This window comes from Panthera leo, chromosome B4 (genome assembly GCF_018350215.1).
Source record: "Panthera leo isolate Ple1 chromosome B4, P.leo_Ple1_pat1.1, whole genome shotgun sequence".
In the NCBI taxonomy this organism is placed as follows: Eukaryota; Metazoa; Chordata; class Mammalia; order Carnivora; family Felidae; genus Panthera; species Panthera leo.
In genome coordinates, this window is record NC_056685.1 from 114,588,379 (window position 1) to 114,615,179 (window position 26,801).

Genomic DNA, 26,801 nt, shown 5'->3' on the forward strand with positions numbered 1-26,801 from the left:
AGGAAGAGAGAATTCCAAGCAGGCTTCGCGCTGTTAATGCAGGCACCGATGAGGGGCTGGATCCTACCAACCCTGAGATCTTGATCTGAGCTCAAATCAACAGTCTGCTGCTTAACCACTAAACCACCCGGGGGCCCCAATGTTGCAATTTAAAATAGAATGGTCATGGAAGCCTTCCCTGACAAGGTACGCGAATTGTGTGCAAGGCCCTGGTGGAGTTCTAGGACTAAAATGCAATTATCCAATTACTCCTTTCCTTAGATAACCCGCTAAATGATGCTACTATTTTTCCATCTCAAGAGGCTGTATTGTTTACCCACAGCAAACATGGCGAAAAAGGCTTCAATCTGACGCTTGGGTCCCCCAATAAAAATGCTCACAGCGCTTCCTGTGTTTGCCCTCAACAAAGATGGCGATACCACTTCCTGTTCAGGGCTTTCGCCTGCAACAAAGATGGTGCTTATGGTACAGGTTCCCTAACAGTCTGGATTCCGGTTGCGTTTTTTTTTTTTTTTTTTCCTTTCAATATACGTGTTTGCAGACGTAAGTAACAGGAAACCAGAAACCGTATCCATTTTTTTCTCGAAGGCCCCGCACTGTGGTGTCTGCGGCCTGGGCACTGCTTGGCTCCCCCGCCCACGTAACTTGTTGGCGGCGTTTCCGAGCCCGACCGGGTTGGGGTGGCGGTGGGGGGTGCCGGGGCCGCTCCCGCTTCTGTCCGCTGTGAAGTTCATTCCCAGCACCCTCGTTTTAGCTTGTCAGGTTGCCCCGAGAATCTCTCATAGTTCTTCCCGTTCGTAATACAACAGGATTTCAGCTGGCGAGGCAGGGAATAAAAGTTCCAAATACGCTCTGGCAGCCAAAAGTGCACACCCTCCCCCTCACCTGCCACCTCTCAGACTTCACCGAGGGCTACTCGACGGAGTGGGGTCGGGTCACCGGCCGGTGGTACTTTCTGTGGGTGCCTGGAAGCCCCATGTGCCGCGTCCTCCCCTCCCCCATCCCCGCCGCTTCTTTACATCCACGGCTTCCGCACCGGCGCCCTGGAGTTCACGGGCAGTGGCCTTTAAATCGTGCACGGCTACTGACCAGGAGTGGCGTGTGGACATTTTTTTCTTGTAGAGAAAAAGAAGATCCCCATTAAATGTCCCATGCGTGTGTGGTCCTGGCAGTGTAGTCATAGGGATTCGGAATTCTTAGAGGGAAGGGGTGGAGTCTGTGACCATATGTAAGGTTTATCATAGACTGGGCATACACAATATTTTTCTTGAAGGTGATGGTGTATAGGGTTTTTTTTTTTTTTTTTTTTTTAGGGGAAAAGAACCTTAGACTCACTGGTACCTACTGGGTTCTGGTGCTCACTCCCATTGTGGTACAGGTTCAGCAAATGCCCATGGTCAGAAGGGCACCTTGCATGCGTATTGGCAGTTAACTCTGGTATTGGGCATCTCTGATGAAGGCAGTGTTAAAATAAAGCCACTGTTTCTTTTTAAGTATGTTAAAATGAAATGCTGCTCTGTAATTCTCCGATCAAAGTTGCTTTTTTTTTTTAAAGCAGGGTCTCTGACCCAGGTTTTTCCAAATCTCTTTATCAAGCAAGGAATCGAGCTAGGACCCCACTGTGAGGAAAGTAGAAACAGAAAAGATGATTCATGTTCAGGGTTGTTCGTTATGTTCGGAAACGCTCAAAATTAATTTGCCTTGACTTAACAGCCAGGGACTATACACCGTGGTCTGACACTCAGCTAAGATTCAAAGAGGTACCTGACCTTAAGGAGTTTGCCTTGCATGCAGGACACTGTCTTTAGGGGTTGGTCAGCGGTCCTGTAATCTGAGCTGTTATTCTGTCTTTTCCCAGGGAGAGATGGAGGCTAGAGACAAGCAGGTGCTTCGCTCCCTTCGCCTGGAGCTGGGTGCCGAGGTACTGGTGGAGGGACTGGTTCTTCAATATCTTTACCAGGAAGGAGTCTTGACGGAAAACCATGTTCAGGAAATCAAAGCTCAAGCCACAGGCCTCCGGAAAACAATGCTGCTGCTGGATATCCTACCTTCCAGAGGTCCTAAAGCATTTGATGCATTCCTAGAGTCCCTGCAGGAATTTCCCTGGGTTAGGGAGAAGCTGGAGAAGGCAAGGGAAGAAGCCATAACTGAGCTGCCTGCAGGTAGGCCTCAAAAAGATCATTTGATTTCAGTTGCAAAATTGTTGAAACTGCCCTTTGGATGTGAAGTTGGGGTTTTAGGCTGGGAGTGGGTAAGGAGTTTGGACTGAAGGCACATGGTATTGGAGGCACAGGATGAGGAAGTGGAATTAGGAAGTGCAGGGAAGGAAGGAAGAATGAACCATGATTGCGAGGGTGGGAAGGGAGGTCAGAGAATACATTTAGAAATGCTTCCAGGGAAGCTTGGCAAGTCACTTGGGAGGCATGTTCTCATCTGAGAGCCAGGTCATATCTCAGCCCTTGGCATTGGGAGCCATTTGGAAAGTGCAGATGGGAAAGCAGGCATTAGGCCCACTGATAACTGATTCGTGGGGTGCCAGAGCTGCTGGCTGGAAAAGGTCAGCTTCGGGAAGGAGGAGACAGCCTCTAGGAAGGCACGCCTTGCACCTGTTCCCTAAGCTGTCCTACATGGCCAAAGGGGATTATTTGGAAAGCTGCTTAAGTAAGTTTTTAAAGGTTACGATTTAAAGTTGTTCTTTTTTGTTTGGCTTTGTTCAGACACCCGGAGTATTTAATGTTAGAGGGTCAGTAGTTGGGAGAGGGTCTCATTTCGATTTTAAGGTAAGTTGGAAGCTATGGAGAAGAGAAACAGTCCTGGTGCTATTAGCATGGCTTGTAGCAGGAAGATGTGCTATGAAACACTTTCCCTCTAACACTTCCATGACATTTACTGTTTTACAAAGATGGAGGAGCAGAGAATTGAACTGGCAAAAAAATAAAAATAAAAAATAAAAATAAAAATAAAGATAAATAAATCTATACATAAATAAAATAAAAACAAATCAATTAAAAAAAAAGAAAATAAGTAGTTTCAAGTTGACTTGCAAATTTTTAACAGGAAGTCAACATTCTCTTTAGTTTTTAAAAGCAGTGATAGAACTCCTCTGAGACGGTAGTCCTCAGACTTTGTTGTTGCAGTTTTAAACATACCAACCTAACTGGTTAAAAAACAAATAAGGAATCAAAGACCGATCTTATTATTTTTGCCCCATGGACCTCATATTTTATTTTTGTTTTTTGTTCATGGACCTCATATTTTGAATGATTTTTCAGACCACACATACTAAGTAATCATGATTACCTCTTCTATTTTTATTAATGGCATATGTCTGAATATCTGCTCTGCATGAGATAACCGCTTAATGTAAGAGGGCTTGGTTAAATCCTAGTGGAAAAAGCAAACATATTTTCATTTTCTAGCATGACCAAATTATAGGTAAATGTATGTTTTAGGCATTCTGAAATACTGAAAATAGCTGTCCTTTGAGGACCACAGGAATTCTCAAATTCGACTGTCCTTACAAAATTAAATACTCCAGGTATGTGAACAAATTGAAGCTAACGTGTCTAAGACGTATCTACCACTTTACTGAAAACAGAATAAATAACATAGAACTGGGGACACGTGAAGAAAAATAGGGTATCCAGTGTCTTTTCCTGGTATTTGACTTTGAGATTCCTCTTTGCACTAAACAGTTGGAAACAACAAAACAGGCAAACTGAGAGGCTGTTGCTACCAAAATATTTAATTTAATTTTATAATCATTTGAGGTGATGTAAGTGATGTGAGGTGATGTAAATTGTCCTGTTGTATGTTGTTCATAGAGGTGTGACCCTATTTTCATTTCTTCAGATTTATTCAGAGAACAAGAAAAAAAAACGATGATTTATTTTTACCAAATGGTGAAAGTTACACAGAAGCCGAGAGCAAGATAGTTTTTTTTTTTTTAAAGTAAGCAGAATGAAACAGTTTAACGTGAGAAAAAAATTGAATGTGTCTGTGTGAAAAATAATATCGATTTGTTAATTCTGTGGAAGTGTTCAAATGAACGATAGGTTGGCTACTGTAGACATTGAATACTCTTAACTGTCCTACTTTTTGTTGAGCAACATAGCTATTGAAAAATGTTTTGAAGGGAGAATTTGATTTACATGTATTTCTCTATATCTTTTACAATGATAATCACATAAACTCACTTTTAAAATAACTTTTGTTAATTATTGAGTATTTTAAGCAAGATTATAAAATATAAGTAAGGTGTGGAGAAAAACGGCACAGAGAACACCTGCTTCCCCATTGCTCAGTTTTTTAAAAAAATATAACAAGGGCGCCCGGGTGGCTCAGTTAAGCGTCCGACTTTGGCTCAGGTCGTGATCTTGCAGTTAGTGAGTTCGAGCCTGTGCGTTGGGCTCTGTGCCGACAGCTTGGAGCCTGGAGCCTGCTTGGGATTCTGTGTTTCCCGCTCTCTCTGCCCCTCCCCCACTCACGCTGTCTCTCTCTCTCTCTCTCTCTCTCTCTCTCTCAAAAATAAACATTAAAAAAAAATTAAAAAAAATCACCATTGCCTTTGAGGACCCTGGATGCTCCTCCTAGTCCTAGCTTAGCCCCAAAGCCCACTTACTGATAAATCCTAGATTTGGAATTTATCATTCCCTTCTTTACTTTGTAGTTTTCCCTCTCATAAAAATCACTTTTAATATCCACACGTTATGGAAAGTCCGCTATACCAAAAGTTTTAGCAAGAGATATAAAGATATAAATTTAAAAAATATATAAAGTGTGTGTGGGAGGGTAAAAGATGGAAGAGATGATATATTTTAAAGGAGCTGTTAGTTAATAGCCTTCTCTTATTTGGGACCTTAAACTTTCAGTGTTTAATTAAGTTGATGACAATATTTTAATTCTATAGTTAATGGGGACTTAATTAATTGAAAACCTGTACACACACACACACACACACACACACATTTTTATATATATATAAAAAAATATATATATATTTTTTTAAATCCTGGAAAGAGTATCAGAGTTGAGATGCCTTCAGTTTCATGTTCCCGCAAAAACACAGATGGACCCAGAGGTCTGTTTCCCCTGGACCCTGTGCTTTTCCAGTGTTGTAAGAGAGTAGTTTTAATAAACTTTTAAAGAGTCCATTTAAATCTTGTAAAGGCATTTTTTGAATTTTGAGGGATTAAACTGTCGGAAAATGTGGAGCTTATATATTCTGTGTATACATTAACCTCGTCTGATCTTTTACTCACTTTGTTGTTAGTAATTAATTTGTGTAGGTTTGGTGGTCTCCTCTTAGGAGGCCTGAGAACAAATGGGCTGAAATACCTATTTCTCTTTGGCCAAGAGCCTGCAACTTCTCCAAGAAAGAACTGATTTCATTTGATTAAAAAGCATTTTTGTTTTGGTCTTCTCCAGGAATCCTGGTTTTCCCTTTGCTTGTTTAATTTCTGTGTTTCACTGTAAATTCTGAGCTGCCTCAGAAGGCCTTATTTGGTGATTGATCCTAGTTAGTTGGTTTTTATTTATATTCTGGGTGTAATTTTTTAGAGAAAAATCGAGTTGTATCTTAATCCCTTCTGGTCTCTTAAATCCCACCCTTATCAAATCCAGAAACATGAAGAAATACCTTAAAGCTTTGATTCCTTCAGTCTGCCTAGATGATAGGTTTTCCTATCTCTGTTAAAAAAAAAAAGTCTAAGATGTTAATGGATAATTGATTTTGTGTTTTTCTCACCTTGTAAGGACACTTAATATTTTGAAAAAGGATTTCTGGCAATAAAATTACTTAATCCAGTTTGGCACCGTGGAAGGGACACTTCATAGTGTGTCCCTTGCTAGCCAAGGTCACACAGTAGACAGTAGATCAGCTGGCAGTCCTCCCTGGGCTCCTGTCTGGTCTTTTAGGAGATGAGAACAGGGCTGAATCTGGATGTAGACAGCATGTGCCCGCCTGCCTGGCTTCCTACTGCTCATGGGCCCTGTCTGCTGACAAGCTGTCTCTAGTGCTTGAGCTAATCTGGATCTGGAAAGGAGGTTTATGGGCAGCCCCAGTCTCACCAGCTGGTAGGACTTAGCCTAAGTCACAGTGGGAGGGACTCCTGGGCCCCGGGACTCTCTGTTCCAAGGTGTTGGCCCTGTTTGTGGGACTAGGTCTCTGCTGTGATTCTCACTTAACAGTCAGCCTGGCAACTTTGCCTTTAACTCCAGTCTTCTGTTAGACTTGGGAGTGTTTTTCTCCCCCCTCCTCCGGAGGCTAGATTCCTGCTTTATGTCCTCTTAGCCACTGGCAAGGATGAAGAACAGCAGTCTTGGAACACAGCTCGGTGCCTCATATGTTAGCATCAGCTGCTTCAACTCTCTAGCCTCTTGAGGCTATTTGCTTCAGCTTTGCTTGAGTTTGAGCTGGTCCCCGCCACTGACCCTATGCCCTGACACCGTGGCCGCCCTCACGTCCTGCCCTGCAGGACGCAGGATGGGCCTGTTTCTCCTCTACCCACGGGCTCCAGGGCTCTGTCTGTCCCTTTTGGAATATGACCGTGCAGAGGCACATCGGCTACCCTCTCAAGATACACTCTGGCTCTCAGATGTATGCTTGGATGCATCTGAAGTTACCGAGCAATAATGGCAAAAATCTCAGGGATTGTAGTAGGTTTTTTGGAACAATTTCTAGCCTGGGATTCTCCGGTCGTTACCATGAACGAGCCCTACTCTGCATATGTAAGTTCAGCGTTGATCTCAGTTTTTCCAGCTTGTGGTCTATCCAGACACTTGTGTGGCTGAGTAGAGTTCACTTTATGGCATCTTGTGTGCTCGAGAGGGAGTGGTGGGTCAGCATCCACGGTAAGACCCTTCGTTGTGGTGAGGGCGGAGTCTACAGAGAGCCCCATCGTGACCATCATGTCCTTCCTGAGGGCCAACTAGATACCAGGCGCTAGGAAATAAAGTCACGTGAAGGACCTCCAGATCAACTGAGGGGATTCACTGTTCATTCAACAAATATTGAGTGTTGACATTAGGTGCTAGGATATTATGGGAAACAAAGCCCGTATGCTTCTGGAGCTCACTGTATTCTGTATTCTGACGTGGATAGGCAACAAGCAGATGAGGGGATGCTGTGGGGGCGTGTGGGGGTGTGTGGTGAGGGAGGGCTTTGCAGACCGTGGGGGGTGGTCAGAGATAGTCTCTCCGCTGTGATGACACAGAGCAGAGACCTGAATTCTGCTCTGTGGGTACCGAGAGGAAGAACGTTTCAGATAAAGGGGACCACAAAGGCGCAGGAGCTCCAGTGGGAGCCCTCAGTGACAGTGTGGCTAGAGCCCAGGCCTGTCTGGGATAATAACCTCCCTCACGGAGAGATGAGTCAGGCTGCGTGTCAGCAAAGGCCCAGTCTTGGTCATTTGTTGTTGTGCTTCCCCAAATGTGAGATGCGTGCACAGCCATGATGTTGGGTAGTTCTTAAAATGATTTTAGGTGATGTGCAGATATGGGAGTGAATCTCATGGCGAGAGAGTCATTTCCTTTTTCTTTCTGTTTCAATCCTGAGGATATCCAAATGAAAGCCTCCCTTTGCTGTAATATATCTCTTGACACTTGCCAGTTTTTCTTTTTAACAACGAGAAAGAGGTCCTCATGCCTAAAGCCTTCTGTGGACAACAGTATTTAGCTAGATTTGAGTTGTGTTGCCTTTTTTCCCTTATATTAATCTCATGGTCTCCTTCCATTTATGGCAAGTAAAACTGTTTTCTATGAACTTACTTTTATTTTTTTTTACATTTTATTTATTTATTTTTTTTTGAGAGAGAGAGCACAGGTGGGGGAGAGGCAGAGGGAGAGGGAGACACAGAATCCGAAGCAGGCTCCAGGCTCCGAGCTGTCGGCACAGAGCCCGAGGCAGGGCCCGAACCCACAAACCGTGCGATCATGATCTGACCTGAAGTCAGAGGCTTAACTGACTGAGCCACCCTGGCATCCCCTTACTTTTATTTTTTTTAATGTTTATTTATTTATTTTGAGACGAGAGCGAGTGAAAGGAGGAGGGGCAGAGAGAGAGGGAGAGAGAGAACCCCAAGCAGGCTGTGCACTGTCAGTGCAGAGCCCAACGTGGGGCTCGAACCCACAAACCGTGAGATCATGACCTGAGCCGAAATCAAGAGTTGGACGTTTAACTGACGAAGCTACCCAGGCGTCCCGTGAAGTTACTTTAAAAAATACGTAGCTTTTATTTAGGTAAAAATGAGTCACTTGAAGAAAAATACTATGAAATAATGGTTTGAAGATGTGGCAAAAAATTGTAAAGATTCTTCCCACACATTTTCTTATTTAACGAGACAGGAGTTTGGGGCAGAAACCATCCCCTGGTCGTGGAGTTGGGGAAGGAAGGCTCCAGCTATAGTTCATATAGAAGATGGTGCCATATTCAAGGCACTTTATTGTTTTTCTCATTCAGATTATGCAGAGTGGCTGGGAATTGGTTAAATTTATTAGTAGAATTGCCAGAATGACTGAATTTTAATTTTTCTAAGTTCTAAACATGTTCATTTGCTAGTGTACCAGAGTCGGCAAGGTGGAGACATATTCTGGTATTCCAGAATTTTAGGCTGGGAGGGACTCATAGATCATCTAATTTTTCTCTGAGAAAGCTGAGGCCTAGGGAGATTAAGTCAGCTTGCCCATGATTACATAGCTAGTTAATGTAATTTATTGTTGAACTAGAATCCAGGCCTCCCAACTCTTGATTTAGGATTTTTTTTGCTATTCTTGGCTCCCCACTGGGTTTCAAGTGGAATTGTATTATGCTGTTGTGTTAATAATTGAAATAAGCTTTTAAAAAATTATAGTAATGCTTTTTGTTTTAAGAGGAAAAATTTCAAGGGCTTTTAGAGGTGTACTGGGATAAGATTTTGCTAAAATATTTTATTTTTATTAATGCTAATTTTAATCATTTAAAAGGAAATTTTGATAGTTTAGTACTGCATTTTATCAGAAGATTTCTCCCCCTGCTTCTGCAAGGCTGACATAAAGGGAGAGTGGAAGACTTTTATCGAGTATTTATGGGACTGATGAAATAATGCATCTGTTGGCAGCTAATTGTAGCTCTTTCTAGGAATAGCAAACATGTGACAGGCCTCTCCCCAGCAGGATGCTTCCATTTCACTTTAAAAAATGGATTTTATGTTCTTTTCTCTTAGAAATTCTCACCGTGACTTTTTTCTCCCTCCTGTGGATGTATGGGCCACTCGGCTACATCAATCACCCTATTGACTATCGTGGTTGATTTAGCTTGTTGTTTCTCGGCCCTGGCTTTAAAACATTACTGATCCCTAGACTCTGACGCAAGCCAATCCGTGCCAAAATCTATGGAGGTGTGATCTGGGCAGTGGTAGTAAGACACACACACACACACACACACACACACACGCACACTCACACATGCATTTGCACACCCATGCATGTGTACACAAGCAAGCACAGGGACATGCGCAAATGCCTCAGTGAGGTCATTGCGGAATGCAGCCAGGATTGAGAACCTTGAAATCAGACCAGCTGATTAGGCGCGTGGCTCCTTTGTCACTTGTTGTTCCCCAGGTATGAACTTCCCAAAGTCGTGTGCTTGCTTGAAGAGTTGTTCTTGTTTCCTGGTGAGGTGAGGTGGAAAGGTGGTAGGAATGGAGATGTAGAAGGATACGTAGTTTTGTTTTGATTAAAAACAAGTGTTTTTAATTCTTTGAATTTCTTGAACTGTGTTGCTCAACAATGTTCCAGAACCTTAGACCCTACACAGGTGTGACTCTGCTGCCAACATATAAATCCATTAGAAGAACCCTGGGGGGATATACAGGCTTGATGTACTGGGAATGGCTTAGCCAGTGAAATAACTACCATAATATTTATTGGCAGCTTTACTTTGTGCCAGGAACTGGTCCAGGTCCTTTGCATTTATTAATTCATTTAATTCTGGCAATAACGTGGTGAGACAGGTGGTGGTATTATTACTGTTATTGCATGGAGATGTTTAGTCATGTGCTCAGGGTCATACAACCCAGTAGGGCCAAGTTTGGAATCCAGGCACTTTAAAGCCTGCTAATTCATGGCCTATAAAAACACATTTTCAAGGTACGCTTTTCTCTCCCCCCTAATTCTGACAACCGGTGGCTGCTCCAGAGCCCATCATTTGCCAGCCCCCAGTGTTCTTCCCTCCCCTACTCCAGTCTCTCCCAGGCGTGCAGCCCGAGGGACTTCTCTGTCTTTCTCTTTACTGCCTATTGTCAGAAGACTAAATTCTGGCTGGTATGTCTCTCTCCCCCGTCTCTTATTTTATTCTTTTTTGGGGGGTGAGGTCTAATGTGAGGCCACATGGGGTCAAGGAACAGAGCCCCTGGGTTGCTCCTGTCCCGGCTTGCTACCTTGAGAGTAAAAAAAGACTAAATCTTCTTGGCTGTGATTAGGAGACGGTGTATTGGCTCTCCTGATACTGGAATCAGGTTCCACTTTTGCAGCTCTTAAATCTTGCTATCGAAAGGCGAAAGCCATCAGTTCTAATAACCAGCTTTTCCGATGGCACAACCTCGGAGTTTAATCGTATGCTTAGCAAGGTAGCTTTCTATTTTTACGGGTGTCGTTCAAACTTGTAGGCCGCTGTTGTAGCTAGCTGCAGGAATGTTTGCCTTTGCTTAATTTTAATAGGCAGCTGTGTTTATACTTGTTGCTCAGTTTGAACAGTAAGGAGTATATGTATATGCTTCTTTGGAGGACTTTTCCCCCAGAGGGGGGAAAAAGGGTACATTGTACTTTTCCAAACAGTAAATTTTAATTGAGAAGGAAATGTGACCTCTAAAAGAAGTTTAGTCCTAGGCTTTATTTTTGTTAATGTTATAAAAGAAATCTTAACTCCTTGTAAGAAGTGCCAAGTTGACAATTCCTGGAAATGTTCATGTTCTATTTATGCTCAGAGAGGGTGGTGACGCTGTTACCAAAATAATACTGCTGAGATGTAGTAAGTGGCAAAGGAGAGCTCTGTGGTTTCATAACCTAAATATGAGACTTTTAAAGCACGTCTCAGTTCCACCATTTGTATATAAGGTGTAAGGTGCTGAGTGATAATGACCAAGTTGTTAGGAGACTTGCAGAGGCAGTAGAGCACGTCTGCTGGGACTTGCCCCATTGTTCGAACTACCGTGGAAGGTTAGCGCCAGAAGGGACCTCAGAGACCCCCACTGTACAGATGAGGAAACTCAAAGATGTAAGTCACTCTGACAGCATGTATGTGAACTCTTTGGTTCAAGCAGTAGACCTCTCGCTAACGTAGGCAAAAATAGGAATTTCTCTGACGTATACTGGATTATTCACAACTTTGAGAGAATTGCTAAAATTTCAGGGCCCAGTAAGGTGGGAATGAGGCACCTCTGGGCATCTCTGGCCATTGGTGTTCCTCCTCTGAGTCCCTCCACCTTGCCGTCTCTCAAGATTCAGGGACTGACTGGCCTAGGTTGAGTCCCGAGCCCTTCGTTTAGGACACCAGAGTCACCTGGAGTGGGAAAGGGACAGATCCAAACGGAAGAGGTGAAAGCTGGTTAAGACATGTCCACCATACTATATCATTCCCATTGGTTTTATATTGAACCCATTCTATAGTTGTGGACCTGGAAAAAAATGAAAGCCCTTTAAAGGAAGGAGAATGTTCTACATCTCGTCTTAGTATAGCAAGGCTGAGGTCGAAGGCCAGAGGTAGTAGGAAAAGTAGAGGAGAACAATTTTGAGAGCAAGGTAGTTCTTCTGAAACCTTTCCAAAATGAGAAGATGTTCGGAAAAAAACAGATTTGAGAATGTTGAAGTAGAGAGGTGGTAGAAAGAGCATTTGGATTGGGTTCTGGCCTCAGGGCTTTACGTACATAAACTCACTTTATCCTTTGAGGTCAGCACTATTATTGTTACTTGCATTTTACAAATGAAAGTATTAGATGAATTGCCCAAGGTCACATAACTTGGTAGTAGCAGAGCTGAGATTTGAACACCGATAGTCTGGCCCTCCAGTCCATGCTGTTAATTGCTAGGCTCTTCTGTCCCCAATGCCAGTTCTTGGTTCTGGTCCATGTCACGTGTCTCAGAGTACCTGACCTGGGCCTGCTACAGCTTCTTTATTTTCTGACCCTTTCTTCCCTTGAGTCTCACATGTAGCCAACATTTTCATTGTGTTTTTAAAAATAGCTTATCAAATGAGAAGTTAAAAAAATACCAAAGAAGATAAAAAATATTTTCTAAGAAATGTGATTAGACAAAAATAAAGATTTTGAATGAGATTGACACGGCAGTTTTTGTTCCTTGAGTCTTTATCTTTTCCCTTTCAATTTCTTTTTATTCTCAATCAGCCCTTTGATGGGGCTGTGGGCAGTTGTCCTTTTTCAGGCCTCCTCGTAGTTGAGCCCTTTTATTCCTTTTTGTGCCAGTCTGGATCTATTCAGGAAACAAAACCACACAGTAATTTGAACAAGGAAAATATAATATAAAGAATAATTAACTAGTAAAAGGTTAACTATGGTTAACTACTGAAGGGGTAAAAGAGGTCTCTAAGGAATATAGGAATAGCAGATGGAAGGAGCTATTTTTTCTAGGGCTGAAGGAGAGCACAGGATGAAGGTACCAAGAGCTCGCAAGAGGCCCCTCGCCACCCCCAAGGCTGAGTTTCAGTCCCCTTTGGAGATGAGTGACTGCCACTTGAATAGGAGGCCTACTGGTGGCCAGTGAACTGGCTGGACCGGTCTGTAAGCCCACTTGGCCGAGAATCTTGGGAGAGCATGTGGGTGGGCCAGAGTTGATCCTTAGCAGTCTGCTGAGTGGCAGAGAAATTCCCTGGAGAGTAAGCACCTTTGCGTTTCCCAAATGCCACTGGCAGTACACTTTGGGGGTGGGAGGGAATAAAGCATCCCAAACCGAAGGAAAAGCCCCTGCCTCTGCTATGGGCTTTCAGTGTCCCTCCAGTGCCCTCTTTTGATGGAAACGAACACTACACCATCTGGCAAAGGCCAAATGTTCCCAGGGTCCAGCCCCAGGGTCATGAAGCAGGGCAAAGAGGGCGAATTTAAAACTAAGAAGTAATACATCGCTAACTGGTGCATCTCATCTATAAAATGATGAGAGTATATAATTCCCAAAGTAGTTCTAAGAACCTGATTTAGTCATTCGTTTATTTAGCCAACATTTATTGACTGTCTACCATTGCTGGCTATTCAGCAAAGGCTGTGTTATGGCTATCATTGTCTATTTTTGTTTGTCTCTGAAGATACAGACTAATCATATCTAAGGCAGAGACTGTTTTTATCTCTGTACCTGCATAACCTGTCTAGCATAGTGCTGGATACACATTAGTCCTCACATGTTTATCAAATGAACGAAGGAATGACTACGAAGATGGATGTAAAGATGGAATCATACCCTCAAAGAGTTTAAATTATAACTGGGGAAAGGTAGAGGCAAAATATAATATGGAATTCTAGTTATATTTTATTGTGTAACAAGCTGCTTCAAAACATGATGGCTTAAAATAACAGTTGTTTATTTTTTCCATGATTTTTTTTTTTAATTTGAGAGAGAGAGAGAGAGAGAGAGAGGGAGAGAGAGAGAATATCTTAAGTAGGCTCCACATTCAGAGTGGATCCTGACCTGGGGCGCGATCCCACGACCCTGGGATCCTGAACAGTGATTTGTTTTTACATGCATGTGCAATTTGGGCAGGGCTCAGAAGGGGCAGCTCATTTCTGCTCTAGCTGGTGTCGGTTGGAGTGGCTTAACCGGGGCAGGAGGAGCCATTTTCCAGATGTGTCACTCATATTTCTGGCAAATTGGGGCTGCCTGTTGGTTCCTCTCCACATAGGCCTTTCTGCAGGTGGCTGGGGTTTCCTCACAGTATGGTAGTTGAGTTTCAGGAGACAGGAAGTGAAAACTGCCAGTTTCTTAAGGCCTGGGCCCAGATGCTGGCATAGTGTTAACTCTCACTGCATTCTTTGGTTCAGCTGTCCTAGAGGCCAGATTCAAAGAGTCAAAATAGAAACGTCACATTTTCTTGGGAGGTATGTCAAATCATTTTGGGGCCTTACTGCACTTACCAGATGTAGTGACTTAAAGTATGTATATTTGTTATCATAAATGGAAATGTAGCTGCCATACGTGAAAGCGACTTGTAAATTAATAACAAATGTTCTTATTAGTTTCACAAAAAAAAATGTTTTAAAAAGTGAAAATAGCTCTTTTTCCCCCCCCCAAATATAAAGGCAATTTGTTGCTTAAAAAGCAAAGGCTCTAGAAAGATACCAAAAAAATGGAAGTCATCCATAATCTTATTGCCCAGAGATAATCACGGTTTATAACAAATGAGTAGTGAAATGCAGTATTTGGGTTTTTACTCTAGGACATTGTTTTAGAAGCGCTCTCTTTTCTCAACTGCAGTCATTTCCAGAACGTTATTATTTACTTGATACTAACACTTAAATCTGGAATTTCTTGTGATGCCAACTAAAGAATAAAAGAAGATTATATGTGTGTGTGTGTGTGTGTGTGTGTGTGTGTGTGTGTGTGTGTGTGTAAAAATATATATACTTTTTTTTCTCCAGAGAGTAAAACTTTCGGAATCAATTTGACGTAGTCTGTTAAATTATCCTTGAGGCTAGTCACTAGCTGTTTCATTTCAGTTAGCAGAGGGTGGGGGTGGGGTGCGCTGGACTTAAATGACCTTCTCCAGTTACCCTTAAGGAACTATGAGGAATATTCTTCACTCTGTTGTTTCAAGTATTTTTCTGTTTATCTTTCTATGAGTATTCTATTTCAAAGTGTTTCACTAGGATATTATATAACCTGATTTTTTTTCTAGGTCTCCTGTTTGTATGTTTTTAAATATTATGTTTCTAAATCTTTTCTCTTCATTGTTTTTCTCAAGCTGCTCCACTATAGGTGATTAAGTTCTTGCCTGTGGCATTTTTAAGATCTATTTATATCCCTCACATTGACTAGATTTGTAAATATGTGAGTGTTCTGGATGGTAGATGAGATTTTTTTTCCCCTTTGCACTTGGAAAGGCATTCCTAATGACTGTTTTCACTAAATCACGGAGTATATTTCAAAGAAACTGTTAAAACCTTTGGCGGAATAATCATATCTCATCCCTCTCCTTATTATCAGAGTAAACACTATAAATCATTGTAGGAGGGGCTGTATAAGTCAGAGGAAAGAGCAGATCTGAGCATCTCCAAAGCTTTGCTTCCTGCATTACTTCAGCGAGCATTTATTGAATTTCTACTGTTGGCTGGGAATACGGAAGGTTAGATACGGAAATTAATAAAGTATAATTCCTGCACTCGGGTTGCTCCAAATAAATGAGATGATATGTGTAAACGGCTTAGAATAGAGTCTGGCATCTATTTAACATTCAGTGAATGTTAGTTGTCACTATTACCATTAGAGGTAACCGAAGAGTTGTGACGCAGAGAGGTATGTGCAAGGGACGGGATGGCTCCACCTAGCCTGTGGTAAGACCGAACTGGGGAAGGCTTTAGAGAGCGTGTATAGTTGAGTGTTGAAGGTAAGTAGGAGTTCACAAGAAGGCAGAGGGGAAGGGCATTCTAGGCAGAGGTAACAGAAAGTGCCGAGGCATGGAGGCAATGGCTTTACGTTGTATGCACCTAGTGTCTAGGGATGGGATGGGGTGGTGTGATGGCAGCTAAGGCTGGAGGCTCAGGCCCAGTGCTGCTCGACAGGGGCCTTGAGTGCCATGTAAAGGTTCAATCCGTGATGGAGCACAACTTGATGAAATTTGAGAAAGGGATTGACACGAACAGACTTGCATTTAGAAAGCCTACTCTGGTGACATATGGATGGGAAGCTGGGCAAAACAGGGGTAAGAAGCCCAGTTAGGAAGCTGTTGGAACAATCTAGATGAAAAATGGTGAGGACTAGTTACTGGCATTGAGGATAGAGAAGAAGGGGATGGGCTGAGAGAGATTTAGGAGGGAGGATTATTAGATGTGTTCTTCATGGGGTGGGTGGGGGGGGCGGTGGTCCCAAGGGGATCTTTTCCCAAGGTGAAAATTGGTTGGGGGAATGGTGTAAAAAAAAAAAAAATCCTCAGATATTCAGATTCAAAAGGGCCACAGTACATAAACAGCTAAGCAGTTATCCATGCTGTTAAAATTTCATGGGAGCGACGCTATTAGGGACGTCTTCTTAGAGAGGCAGTGACGACACGAAGGTTGAGAAGCACGGGGTTAGAAGGACTCATTGCCTGGTTGAACTGTGGGCTGAAGGAGAAAGAGGATTCCGGCGTGATTCCTGGATTTCTGGTTTGGACAGCTCTTCCTGCTCACCGAGAATGGACACGTGGTGTGTAAGTTCTGTGTACACGCTCTGCTCCTTGAATGTAAGCTGACAGTGGCTCACATTTATCGAGCACTTTCCGTGAGCCAGCCCCTTAGGTGCCTTACATTTATTAATAGTGTGAGGTACAGGCTATTATCGTTCCCATTTTCCATAGGAGGAAGCTGAGACCCAGCCCAGAGCCATGAGCATTTCGTTCTGTGAAAATGCTGGGTGAGCGTTTGGAGATACTGGGTCTAGGCTCCGGATGAAGTCCTGCTTCTACCTTTATCTGCTCTGTGAGGTCAGGTAGATTACTTTGTTTTTATTTTTTTCCTCTAAATGTTAATTTCTTCATGTGTAAAACAGAGCTGCCGGTATTCTTCCCTGAGAGTAGTTGTTGAGGTTAAATGAGAGGGTATATGAATGAATCTTTCAAAACAAAAAGTGCTGTGTTAATGGAGGTAGTGTTTTTCATGTCAGCGAGTGCCTCACAGGTAGTCAATAAATGCCATTTTTCTCCTTTGCCTCACTTCTTTCCTTTCCACTCTCTTCAAGCAGCCCCCAGAAGACTGGAAGAACAGAACGAGAGTCCCCTCCGCAAACCGCCCCCCCCAGCCTCAACCCCCAGCATTATTGTTGCAACTGCCTCTGTGTCGTCCATCTCCTCCTCTCTTACCAGCCCCAGAAGATGACTCAAGTGGCTTTTATTTCCTTGAGTTTTCATGAATGTCCTCCCATCTGAACACAGTGATTCACTTCTCAAGCTGTGGCCATTGCACTTCTGCTCCTTGTAGCTGTTTTCACAGAGGTCACCAGGGACTTTTGGTTAAGTCCATTGGCATTTTTCAGGTTGCCACTTGCTGTCTTGGCAACATCTGACATGGGGGCCGCTCTCTCTTTCATTCTTGGTGTTGCCCCCTTCCTCGGTGTTGTTTTTCCTCCTGCCCCTCCATTTATTATTTCTCAGCTTCTCCTTGCCCTACTTGCCTCTTAAATGCTTCTCTTCTCTGGAGATGTGTTAAATTCTTATCTTCTCCCTGGCTGGAGGCTCAGCTTCCTTTCCCAGCAACCTTCTCCTAGGGCAGAGCCCATCTGCACTCCTGGCTTGATGACCACCTCAAAGTGACCTCTTCCAAATCCCTGTCTCCTGGCCGAATAGCCAGCTGCACTTCAGTCCTCCACCTTAACTCCACATGGCCAAAGGAGGACCTCCCATCGCTCACATCACACTTCCTCTTCCTCAGTGATATTTATTTTCTCCACTTCGAAAATATATTCCTATTCAAACAACCAGAAGGAAGTAATGTTGTTGTTGTCGTTGTTTGGTTTTTTGAAAGCCCTTAGCCCAGACGTTACCTTGTTCTTGAAGCTTTGTGCACCCCTTTCATGGCTGACTGAGAAACCCCTCTTCTGTGTTTCCAAAGTGTCATGGGAATATTTCTGTTATGGCGCATCCGTACTATGTTAGGAAATTTTGTCCTCAAGTAGACTGTGAGTTCATCGAAGGCGAGAACTCAGTTTTTCACCCTTGTAGACTCAGAACCTAGCACATTGCAGAAATACTTATTGGGACCAATAAATGTTGGTTGAGTGTATGAATCTGTGGTAGCCTTATTTGCTCCCCTCACCTTCCTCTTAATCTCTAGGTGTCATAACTGTTTATATTAGTTTGTTTGTGTTGCCATAATAAAGTATCCAGACTAGGTGGTTTAAACAACCCAAATTTATTTTCTAACAGTCCCAGAGGCTGAAAGTCACAGGTTAAGTTGTCAGCAGGTTTGGTTTCTTCTGAGGCCCCATTGGCCTGCAGATGGTGGCCCTCCTGCTGCCTCTTCAGATGGTCTCCCCTGTGTGTGTGTGTGTGTGTGTGTGTGTGTGTGTGTGTGTGTGTGTGTGTCCATGTGTCCTAATTTCCTTCTCTTACAAGGATACTACTCATATTGGGTTAGGGTCACCCTAATGGCCTCATTCTAACTTAATTACTTTCTTAAAGACTCCAAATACAGTTGCATTCCCAAGCACTGGGTAAGGTTAGGGCTTTAACATATGGCTTTTGGGGAGGCACAGTTCAGCCCATGACACTATTATCACTTTTTTAACTTTATCTTATTTGTCAGTCTTCCTCAGTAGCCAATAGATAATAACCCTTTGGTTCTTGATCCTCCATGAAATTGACTCTTTGGCATTTCTTAAAGGTTGCTATTTAATGTTTGCTGGGTGCCAGCCTTTAACCATTCATTTTATAAAACTTAAAGCATTTTGTTCTCGTCTCTGTGCATTGCAGTTTTTAACCTGTCTGGTTATTAAACCATTTTATCAGCTTTATTTTTAACTGTTGTAACAATGAAATCTCACATATGAGTGTGTTTTTTACCTTCTCACTGGTGAAAATTTGTCTCATAGAGGTACAGATTAGGTATAGGAGTGGGTGCAGCAGTTAGAGCCCCTGAAGCCCATCTCTTCCCAGGGCCAAATCATTTTAAAGATGAAGGAAATTCTTGGGTGCCTGGGTGGCTCAGTCGGTTGAGTGTCCAACTCTTGATTTTGGCTCAGGTCATGATCCCAGGGTCATGGGATCAAGCCCCATGTTGGGTTCCATGCTGAATGTGGAGCCTGCTTTAAGATTCTCATTCTCTCTCTCTCTCTCTCTCTCCCTCTGCCCTTCTCCCCCACTCACTCTCTCTCGCTCTCAAAAAAAAAAAAAAAAAAAGGATGAGGGAAATTCTAAGACTGAAGACTTGAGGCTTTCACAATTGGCCTTCTTGAACTGATATTCCTAGGAGCAATTGCATAAGATAAAAGCAAAATGAAAATCACCGTCTCCAACAGGCACGTAACCCAACAGACTTGTAAGGAGAATTGTCCTTGCCTGCTAAGAGAATAATTTTGTACACATAGTAGCCTCAGTTCTTAAATTCTGGGCTGCTTGGTTAATCTGCATTTTTATGATGTTCAGCTTTCTCACAGTTTAATCTACAGCCCCTCCCCTGGGCTACTCATTAGCTGACTTCCCTTTCATCCCTTCATTTCCCACAGATGCCCTAGAAACTTGGCCTCCTGCTTCCTTTTTTCTACCCTCCTCCCACAGCCCCAAGCTTTCACCCCTTTTACTTGGGTTTCTCCTCCCTTAGGCTGCAGTTTCCTGGTTTCTCATGGGCATCCCCTCTTCCTTCTCTATTCACCTTCTGTTCCTCTTCCTTCCCCAACAACCTTCTTTTAGAAGCAAGCTGAAGTTTCCAAGCTAATTTTGACTTTTTGCTGCCACCTTGCCTTTGGTATAAAGCAGGGGTTGGCAAACTATGGCCATGTCCCTGTGGTCCATATCCAGTCCACTACCTGCTTTTGTGTGTCCTGTGAGCTAAGAGTGGTCTTTACCTTTTCAAAGGGTTGAAACAAAAACAAAACGAAAGAAGAATATTTCATGACATATGAAAATTATAGGAGATTCAAATTTTAGCATCTATAAATAAAGTTTTATTGGAACACAGCCATTCTTATTTGTCCATATGTTGTCTGTGTCTGCTTTCACACTATACAGGCAGAGTTCTGTAGTTGCAATAGAGAGTTTTTGGCCTAGAAGGTCCAGAAAATATTTACTATTTGGGCCTTTACAGAGAAGGTCTGCCCCACACTTCGTATAAAGAGTTAGAAGGGACAGAAAATAGCTTTGCATGACAGGAATCAGTTTTGTTTACCTTTCTTTTCTTTGTGCTTACCAGAGTGCTGGATTAAAGCTAATGCTTGGTTCTAAAATTGTTTTGAGAGTCAAAAGGGGAGAGGCCCTTCTTCAGGACAAACTTTTTCTGTGAAAGTATGTTATTATCTTTGCCATTTCTTTAGAATTAAATTTTGCCAGAAGCGATTCATCATACCAGGGCCATTGAACCTTTTCTTTCATTTCTAAAATTGTACATAAGAGAAAAAGAATTAGGTAAACCAAACAGATAAAACTCCTTTGTACTCTGCACATTCACACGAGGATTTAATTTCAGCTTATCCCATATACTTACTCATGGTTTAGTCTCAAAATGAAGTATTGGGGTGATGAGATAATGTTAGCATTTGGGTACTAACCACAAAAAGAGTTAAGCAAGGTTTGCCGTCATGAGGATTTGGCTTTTGTTCTCATCTGTCACGTATTTAGTGTATTTTTTACAACCCCCTATCTTGTCTCTGTTTTCACCTCCTTTGAAGGAAATCATTTACCACTGAAATTCAAACCTCTTGACAAGTAATGCCAAGCAAGGTTAAGAAATTTCTTCCCATTCCCTGAGACAGCCATTGTGCTATTTCTGTCTGTTATTCAGAAGTGTGGCTGTATGAGGTTTCTCAATCCCCTGAGGCATTTGTTAACAATACATTTTGAGTGTCACAAAGTGCTGTGGGCTCTAAAAGGCGTCAAAGTGATTACATCAGAACTAGAAGGTCCTTCAAGGAGTTTGTAGTCTTTATGGCAATAGAGGGGTGACATGCATGTGAATTTCTGGACATTTAACAGTGGCGTACAGAGAATAGAGTGGCACCAGAGCATGAAGCATGACTGAGCAATCTCAGTGGGAAGAAGGGTAAAGTATGGAATGCTTCCAGGGCAGCTCTGGGTCGGGGGGAAGGTAGTCATGATTACTAGGGGAGAAGCCAGTCCAGAGTAGATGCTGAGTGCTTTCTCCAAGATACCTTCCCAAGATGTTTTGCTGGAACATTAAACCTATCATGTTGCAAATGGAATGACCTTTCCCCAGCTTCTCCTCTTGCGTTTAGTATTGTCAGTGTCATTTCACTTTCTGAATTATATACCTGCCCTTTTTACAAAGTAGGTCCTTGAATGAGTGGATTCTGTGAGGGGAAGGATAGCAAATAGATTGTTTGGCTCAAATGAAGAATTGATGTGTTTAGAAAAAGAGAGAGGCAGGTAAGAGAGAGATAAGCTGATGGATAATCTTAATGTTTGGGCTTGGGGGCGGAGGTCGAGCCTTGAATGTGAGGAAACTGGCCTAGGGAGAGAGAACATCACTCCATCTGCCATCTTCTGGGGCTGACTTATCTGCCCCATACCTTCCAGGTTTCCCTAGATTTTAGCAGAGACAGAGATTTTCATTCCGTTTCTCATTTTAACTTAAGTTGGCTTTAGGTCGGTGCTGTTAGGTCTGATAGCGATAGGCTTTGGGGAAAACCGAGAATCCCATGTCCCGGGTGGTAACTGACTGTGGCTCTGCTTGGCATGACCCTCAACCTTGCAGTTTCCCTTGTGAGAGGGAAGTATCTCAACCTGGTTTTCAGGGTCACGCTGTGCCACCACCTGGAAACTGTATCTCCATTTTTTCCATCCTTTCTCTACCCTGTACAAAACAAACAACCAAACCAACCCCTGCAACTTTTTCCAGGAAAATTCACCTTGTAGGTGCTGTGGTGAGCCTGTGAATGGGGGCACAGCTGTTGGTCTTTTGGCACTGTTGATAGTTCTTGAGAGAGCAGTGGCCCTGGAAAAATGAGAGAAAATCACCCACCTGAGGGCACTGGTTTTCCACACTCTGGGCCATTCACATTTGATAAGCTCCATCCGGATTCGTTTCACCAATGGCTTCCATTGTTTAGGTTATTTTGTTCAGTTCACTTGGGAAATGAAAACAGACACAAAACTGACATTTTAATTGTTTTTAGAATGAGTGTTTCTTTGCACCTACTATAGACCAGCCAAATGTAGATTTTGCCTCCAAGGCTGCTGACTGCATGCTGCCCATGTTCTTGGCAGAAGTGAACACAACCAAAGATTCTTTCTGCCTTCAAAAGGGGCAAAAAGGCAGTTTCTCTTTAGAAAGCAAGAAAACAGATGCCAATCAGGTATTGCTTTTTTTTTTTTTTTTTATCTTAAGGCTCTTTTAATTCAAAGAAGTTTAAAAAAAATTTTTTTTAACGTTTATTTATTATTGAAGGACAGAGAGAGAGAGCGTGAGCAGGGGAGGGGCAGAGGGAGAGGGACATAGAATCTGAAGCAGGTTCCAGGCTCTGAGCTGTCAGCACAGAGCCCGACGCGGGGCTCGAACTCAAAAACGGCAAGATCATGACCTGAGCTGAAGTTGGTTTGCTCAACCGACTGAGCCACCCAGGCGCCCCTAATTCAAAGAAGTTTTGAATAAAAAATATGGTACACTCAAAAGAACGAGAAATCAGGTGATCTAGACTTAGATATTGGCTGTTTCCCACTGCTTCTGTGTCCTTAGACAAGATTTTTTTTTTTAATGACTTTTTACTTTGAAATAATTTAAGACAAGAGGTTCCAGAAGTAGTGCAGAGAGTTCGCAGGTATCTTTCACTCAGTTCCCACCAACCAAAAATATCTTATATACAACCATAATACATTGTCAAAACCAGGACACTGACATTGGTACTATTAACTTAAATATAGACCGTACTGGGATAGTTTTAACATGTACTTCGTGTGTGTGTGTGTGTGTGTGTGTGCGCATGTGTGTGTGCATGTTCGCTCTATGAAATTCTATCACATGTTGATTTGTGTATGTTTTTGATTTTTAATGCACACTTACCTTGAAATTATTCTGAGCCTTTGTGTGAATAATTAGTAATAGCAAAATAGAAAAACTGGGTATTATTTAATGTGGAAATCTCAATTTAATACTCTTAATTAAAAGACTTCTGGATTAGGAAGTAGAAGGTCAGGTTCTAATTCCAGCTGTCCAACTGGAGAAGGAATGAGGGACCTAACCCGGACAGAAATATTGATTTCCCATGGTTCCAGCTGAAAACCTGGGAATCATCATCCTTGCTTTCATCTTTTCCCGTACTAACCCTCCTCCCCAACATCTGTTCCATTACCCAACCTTCTAAAATGTTCTTCAGATCTGTCTACTTATCTTCTTCCCTTGCCAGGATAATTACAGTGGCTTCCACATGTACGGGAGTACATCCATTTTCCACACTGCAGTGTGCAACTCCTCTGAGCAAACCCTCCTCCGGTGGTTTTCCATTGTACTGAAATGGAGTCCTAACCCGTATGGGAGCCCATGAGGCCCTTGTGGTCGGAAGGCTGCTCCAGTCACATCTGCTGTTGTCCCTCACCGTGCTCCAGCCACACAGGTCAACTAGCAGCTTCTCCTGGTGCCCAGGGCAGTTTCTGCTGAGGCCTTTGTTCTAGCTTTTTCCTTCCTCCGGTGTGCCCTGCTCCTACTTTTCCTGTCATGATTAGCTCCTCTGGTAATTTAGGTGTCGGGCCTCTTCAGCGAGGCCTCCCTGGGCAGTCCAAATTAGAGCCCTCGTCCGTCACCTTCTATCGTGTGATCCTATTTTGTCTCCTCTGGAGCTTTCAACACCATCAGAATCTATCCCTGTACTTGATTGAATTTGTTTTTACTTGACCAGTGAGTTACCCTTCCATAGACTGGAAGCTCCTTGAGAAGTGGGGCTGCTACCCTGTATCCCCAGGGCCCAGGACAGCCCCTGCCCCCTAGGGCAGTGCCTGCCCATCAGTAATTATTTTTTGAGTAGCCATCATTGGACCATCAGTGGTCCATCAATGGACCAGGTAATCACAGAGATTCATGAAACCAAAAAAATTACTTGACTGAATGAAATAATCTGATGTTTCAGATTATTAAATTTTTCTGTATTTGGGACTCTGAGGAATGCATTATGATTCAATTCCTAGGTACTATACGTTCCCTTTTGTGTACCCGTGTATTAATAACAGGTCTATTTCTGAGTTAGGGCCATTTGAGGTGGAAAATGTAAATCCTCTATACCTTGGTGACAGGCTCCTGTCTGCCTGAACATGTCAGGCCACATTAGTGATTTGAAGAGGTAAATTTGACATATATTCATTTCCCCCATCAGTGGTGCTTTGGCATTAGAGAAGACCATTGAGCAGGTTTTAGCTTTCTTGGTAATAAATAAGGTGCAAGAAACTTAGTATCATGTGGTTTGACATTTAGCCAAACTTGCTTTCATTATTGGCTTAAACGCCTTCCTCTTCTTTTGAATTTCACATATAAGTAATGGCTCCCGAGGCTGGAAGACACAGAGCTGCTAATGTTCTCACTGAAATGAAAAGAGCATGATTTATGTCCTCTGCTACATTTCTTAAATTCCTGTTTAATTTTCATTTTATTGATAGGGAGAGCCACGTAACCAAAATGTCACTGTGTGTGCTTTGATGGTGTTACTAGCTACTCGTGCCTTTTAAGCAGTTTTAGAAATACAATGCAGTGTAGGAATATAAATACATGTGTTTTTAGACATGTGTTTTGCTGACCTAATGATTTACTGCTGCTGAAGGAATGGTTTCTGTGTGAAGGAAGTCATTAGTCTTTCATTAAGTATTTTTATCAGAGGTTAATACATTTTTCTCTAATTAAATTCTGGAGTTCTCTTTTGAAAAATGCATGTACCCACGTAGCTGCTAGTGATATAAATGTCGACATTTGGTTCCTTTTGTTATGATTTTATTGTTGTTATTGATAATGAATTATTTTTCAAGCAAACACACATGCTTATAAATCTGGAAGGTGATGTTTTCTGTTAAAAGCATTTTGCCATTTTCACATTGCTATGCCTCTCGCTTGTAGGGGGTTTTCTTGAGAACTTATTTTCTTCTGTTGATTTTTAAAAATGGCATACCAGTGGTGAGTGTGAATTCATATTATGAAAACCGTGGTGGAATATGATTAGACATACTACGAGGTAGTAGTTTATGTGAAACATTGATGCTCTAAAGCATTTACTACCAAAATTTGTTCTCTTCATCTTACCCCTCCTCCCTGCCCTTGGCACCACATAATGGTTCTGTATTGTGTTGTGTGTGTGTGTTTTGAAGAACCAAACATGACTTGAAGAAGGTAGTGGGGGAAGGAAGAGGAGGAGGGTATAAAATGAGCAGGCTGCTTTCCCAGAAGCCTCTCACGTGCAGGGTCTGAAATGACTATTGTTGGGGAAAAGTGATATTCATACTGATGGGGCTAAAAATGCCTGCCCATTTTGAGGAGCTTTTGTTTTCATAATAGAACTTCTTTGCACAAACAAAAGGATGTTCTAAAAGAGAGGGACCATTTGCAGTTGAGTGTTTTCCATTCTGGTAGCGTCTGAGAATAATTTTCACAGATTCCTAGTGTTGCATGTAATCATTGTCTAGCAGTTGGATCTTTTTATTTGCATGATAGAATTGTGCATTTAATTTCTGTTTTAAGTCCCACCCATGTTTTTAAATAGTATAGTACAGTTGATCCTTGAACAACATGACGGTTAAGTGGTGCTGACCCTCTGCGCAGTCAAAATCCGCAAGTAACTTTTGACTTCTCCAAATTTACCTACAAATAGCCTATCGTCGACCGGAAGCCTTACCAATCACATAAACAGTCAATTAACACATATTTTGTATTTTTATTTACTATTCACTGTGTTCTTACAATAAGGTAAGCTAGAGAAAAGAAAGTATTATTAAGAAAATCACAAGGAAGAGAAAATACATTTGCCATACTGTACTGTATTTACTGAAAAAAACCCATGTGTAAGTGGATCCACGTAGTTCAAACCCATATTGTTCAAGGGTCAACTCTAAGTTGTTTTCTTGCCTGTTGGGTGACTGAGTGAAAATATGTATAATTTGGTCAATAGCATAATTCTGTGACCTGTATAGCCAAATGGATGCTGTGGCTTTTACATTGGATGCATTTCAGGTGACTTTTGTTGGCCTGCAATTTTAGTAGTGAGATTGATTCAGAGTACTCATTCAAAATCACCTCATTTGTCTTCCCTATGCCTATGGGTTAAATCTCTGGGAAGAGCAGTTCATTGGACATAGGACAAATCTTGGACTGTGTGTATCTGTCATTTTTATAAATGATTGGGGGACAGGCACTTTTGTGAGTAGTGATGTTCTATGTTTTTTTTTTTTTAATTAAAAAAAAAGTTTTTTTTTAATTAAAAAAAAAAAAACTATTGTATAACAGACTGCCCTCAAACATGGCAGATTCAAAGAACCATTTTGGTGTGTGGGTTAAGAACTTAGAGAAGACTTACCTGTGTGGTTTGTCTCTGATCCATAGGATGTCAGTTGAAGTGGCTGGGGCTGGAGGATCCACTTCTAGGATGGCTTCTTTACTCCTGTGTCTGGGCTGGGGTGGTCGACTGTTGATGCTGGCTCTTGGCAGGGGACTTTGCTGTGGCTGTTGGTTTGAGCACTGACATATTGTCTCTCCATTGTGCTTGAGTTACAGCATGGCAGCTGGGTTTCCAGAGGGAGTGTCTCCAAAAGGTGTGGGTGGAAACTTTAAGGCTCAAGGCTTTTTGTGACCTAGCCCCATCAGTTCCGGAACACTAATTCTCCTACATTTTATTGGTCAGATAAGTCGCTAAGACCAACCCAGACTCCAGGTGAGGGGAATTATCCTCCACCTTTCATTAGGAGAAGCAGCAAAGAATTCGAGGCCATCTTTAATGGC

At 42.4% G+C, this 26,801-nt stretch overlaps 1 protein-coding gene and 1 long non-coding RNA gene across 3 annotated transcripts in view; one reads left to right on the plus strand and one right to left on the minus strand.

The window, feature by feature from the left end:
• The first annotated feature begins 460 nt into the window (after nt 1-460).
• CRADD (CASP2 and RIPK1 domain containing adaptor with death domain) overlaps nt 461-26,801 on the plus strand; it is a 175,792-nt gene continuing 149,451 nt past the window's right edge. The window contains exons 1-2 of one of the 2 annotated variants that reach the window (XM_042947367.1): nt 461-543; nt 1,859-2,162. In XM_042947367.1, the coding sequence (XP_042803301.1) occupies nt 1,865-2,162 (298 nt within the window). In that variant the 5' untranslated portion in view covers nt 461-543; nt 1,859-1,864. Of the gene's footprint in view, nt 544-1,340; nt 1,761-1,858; nt 2,163-26,801 lie in introns of those variants that run through there. The other variant, XM_042947366.1, reaches the window with a different exon arrangement.
• On the minus strand, nt 8,156-26,613 carry LOC122224932. The gene is made up of 4 exons (XR_006205034.1): nt 26,380-26,613; nt 21,858-21,963; nt 20,070-20,253; nt 8,156-12,462 (listed from the first exon to the last, which is right to left on the minus strand). It is a non-coding gene; the product is annotated as an uncharacterized LOC122224932 (long non-coding RNA).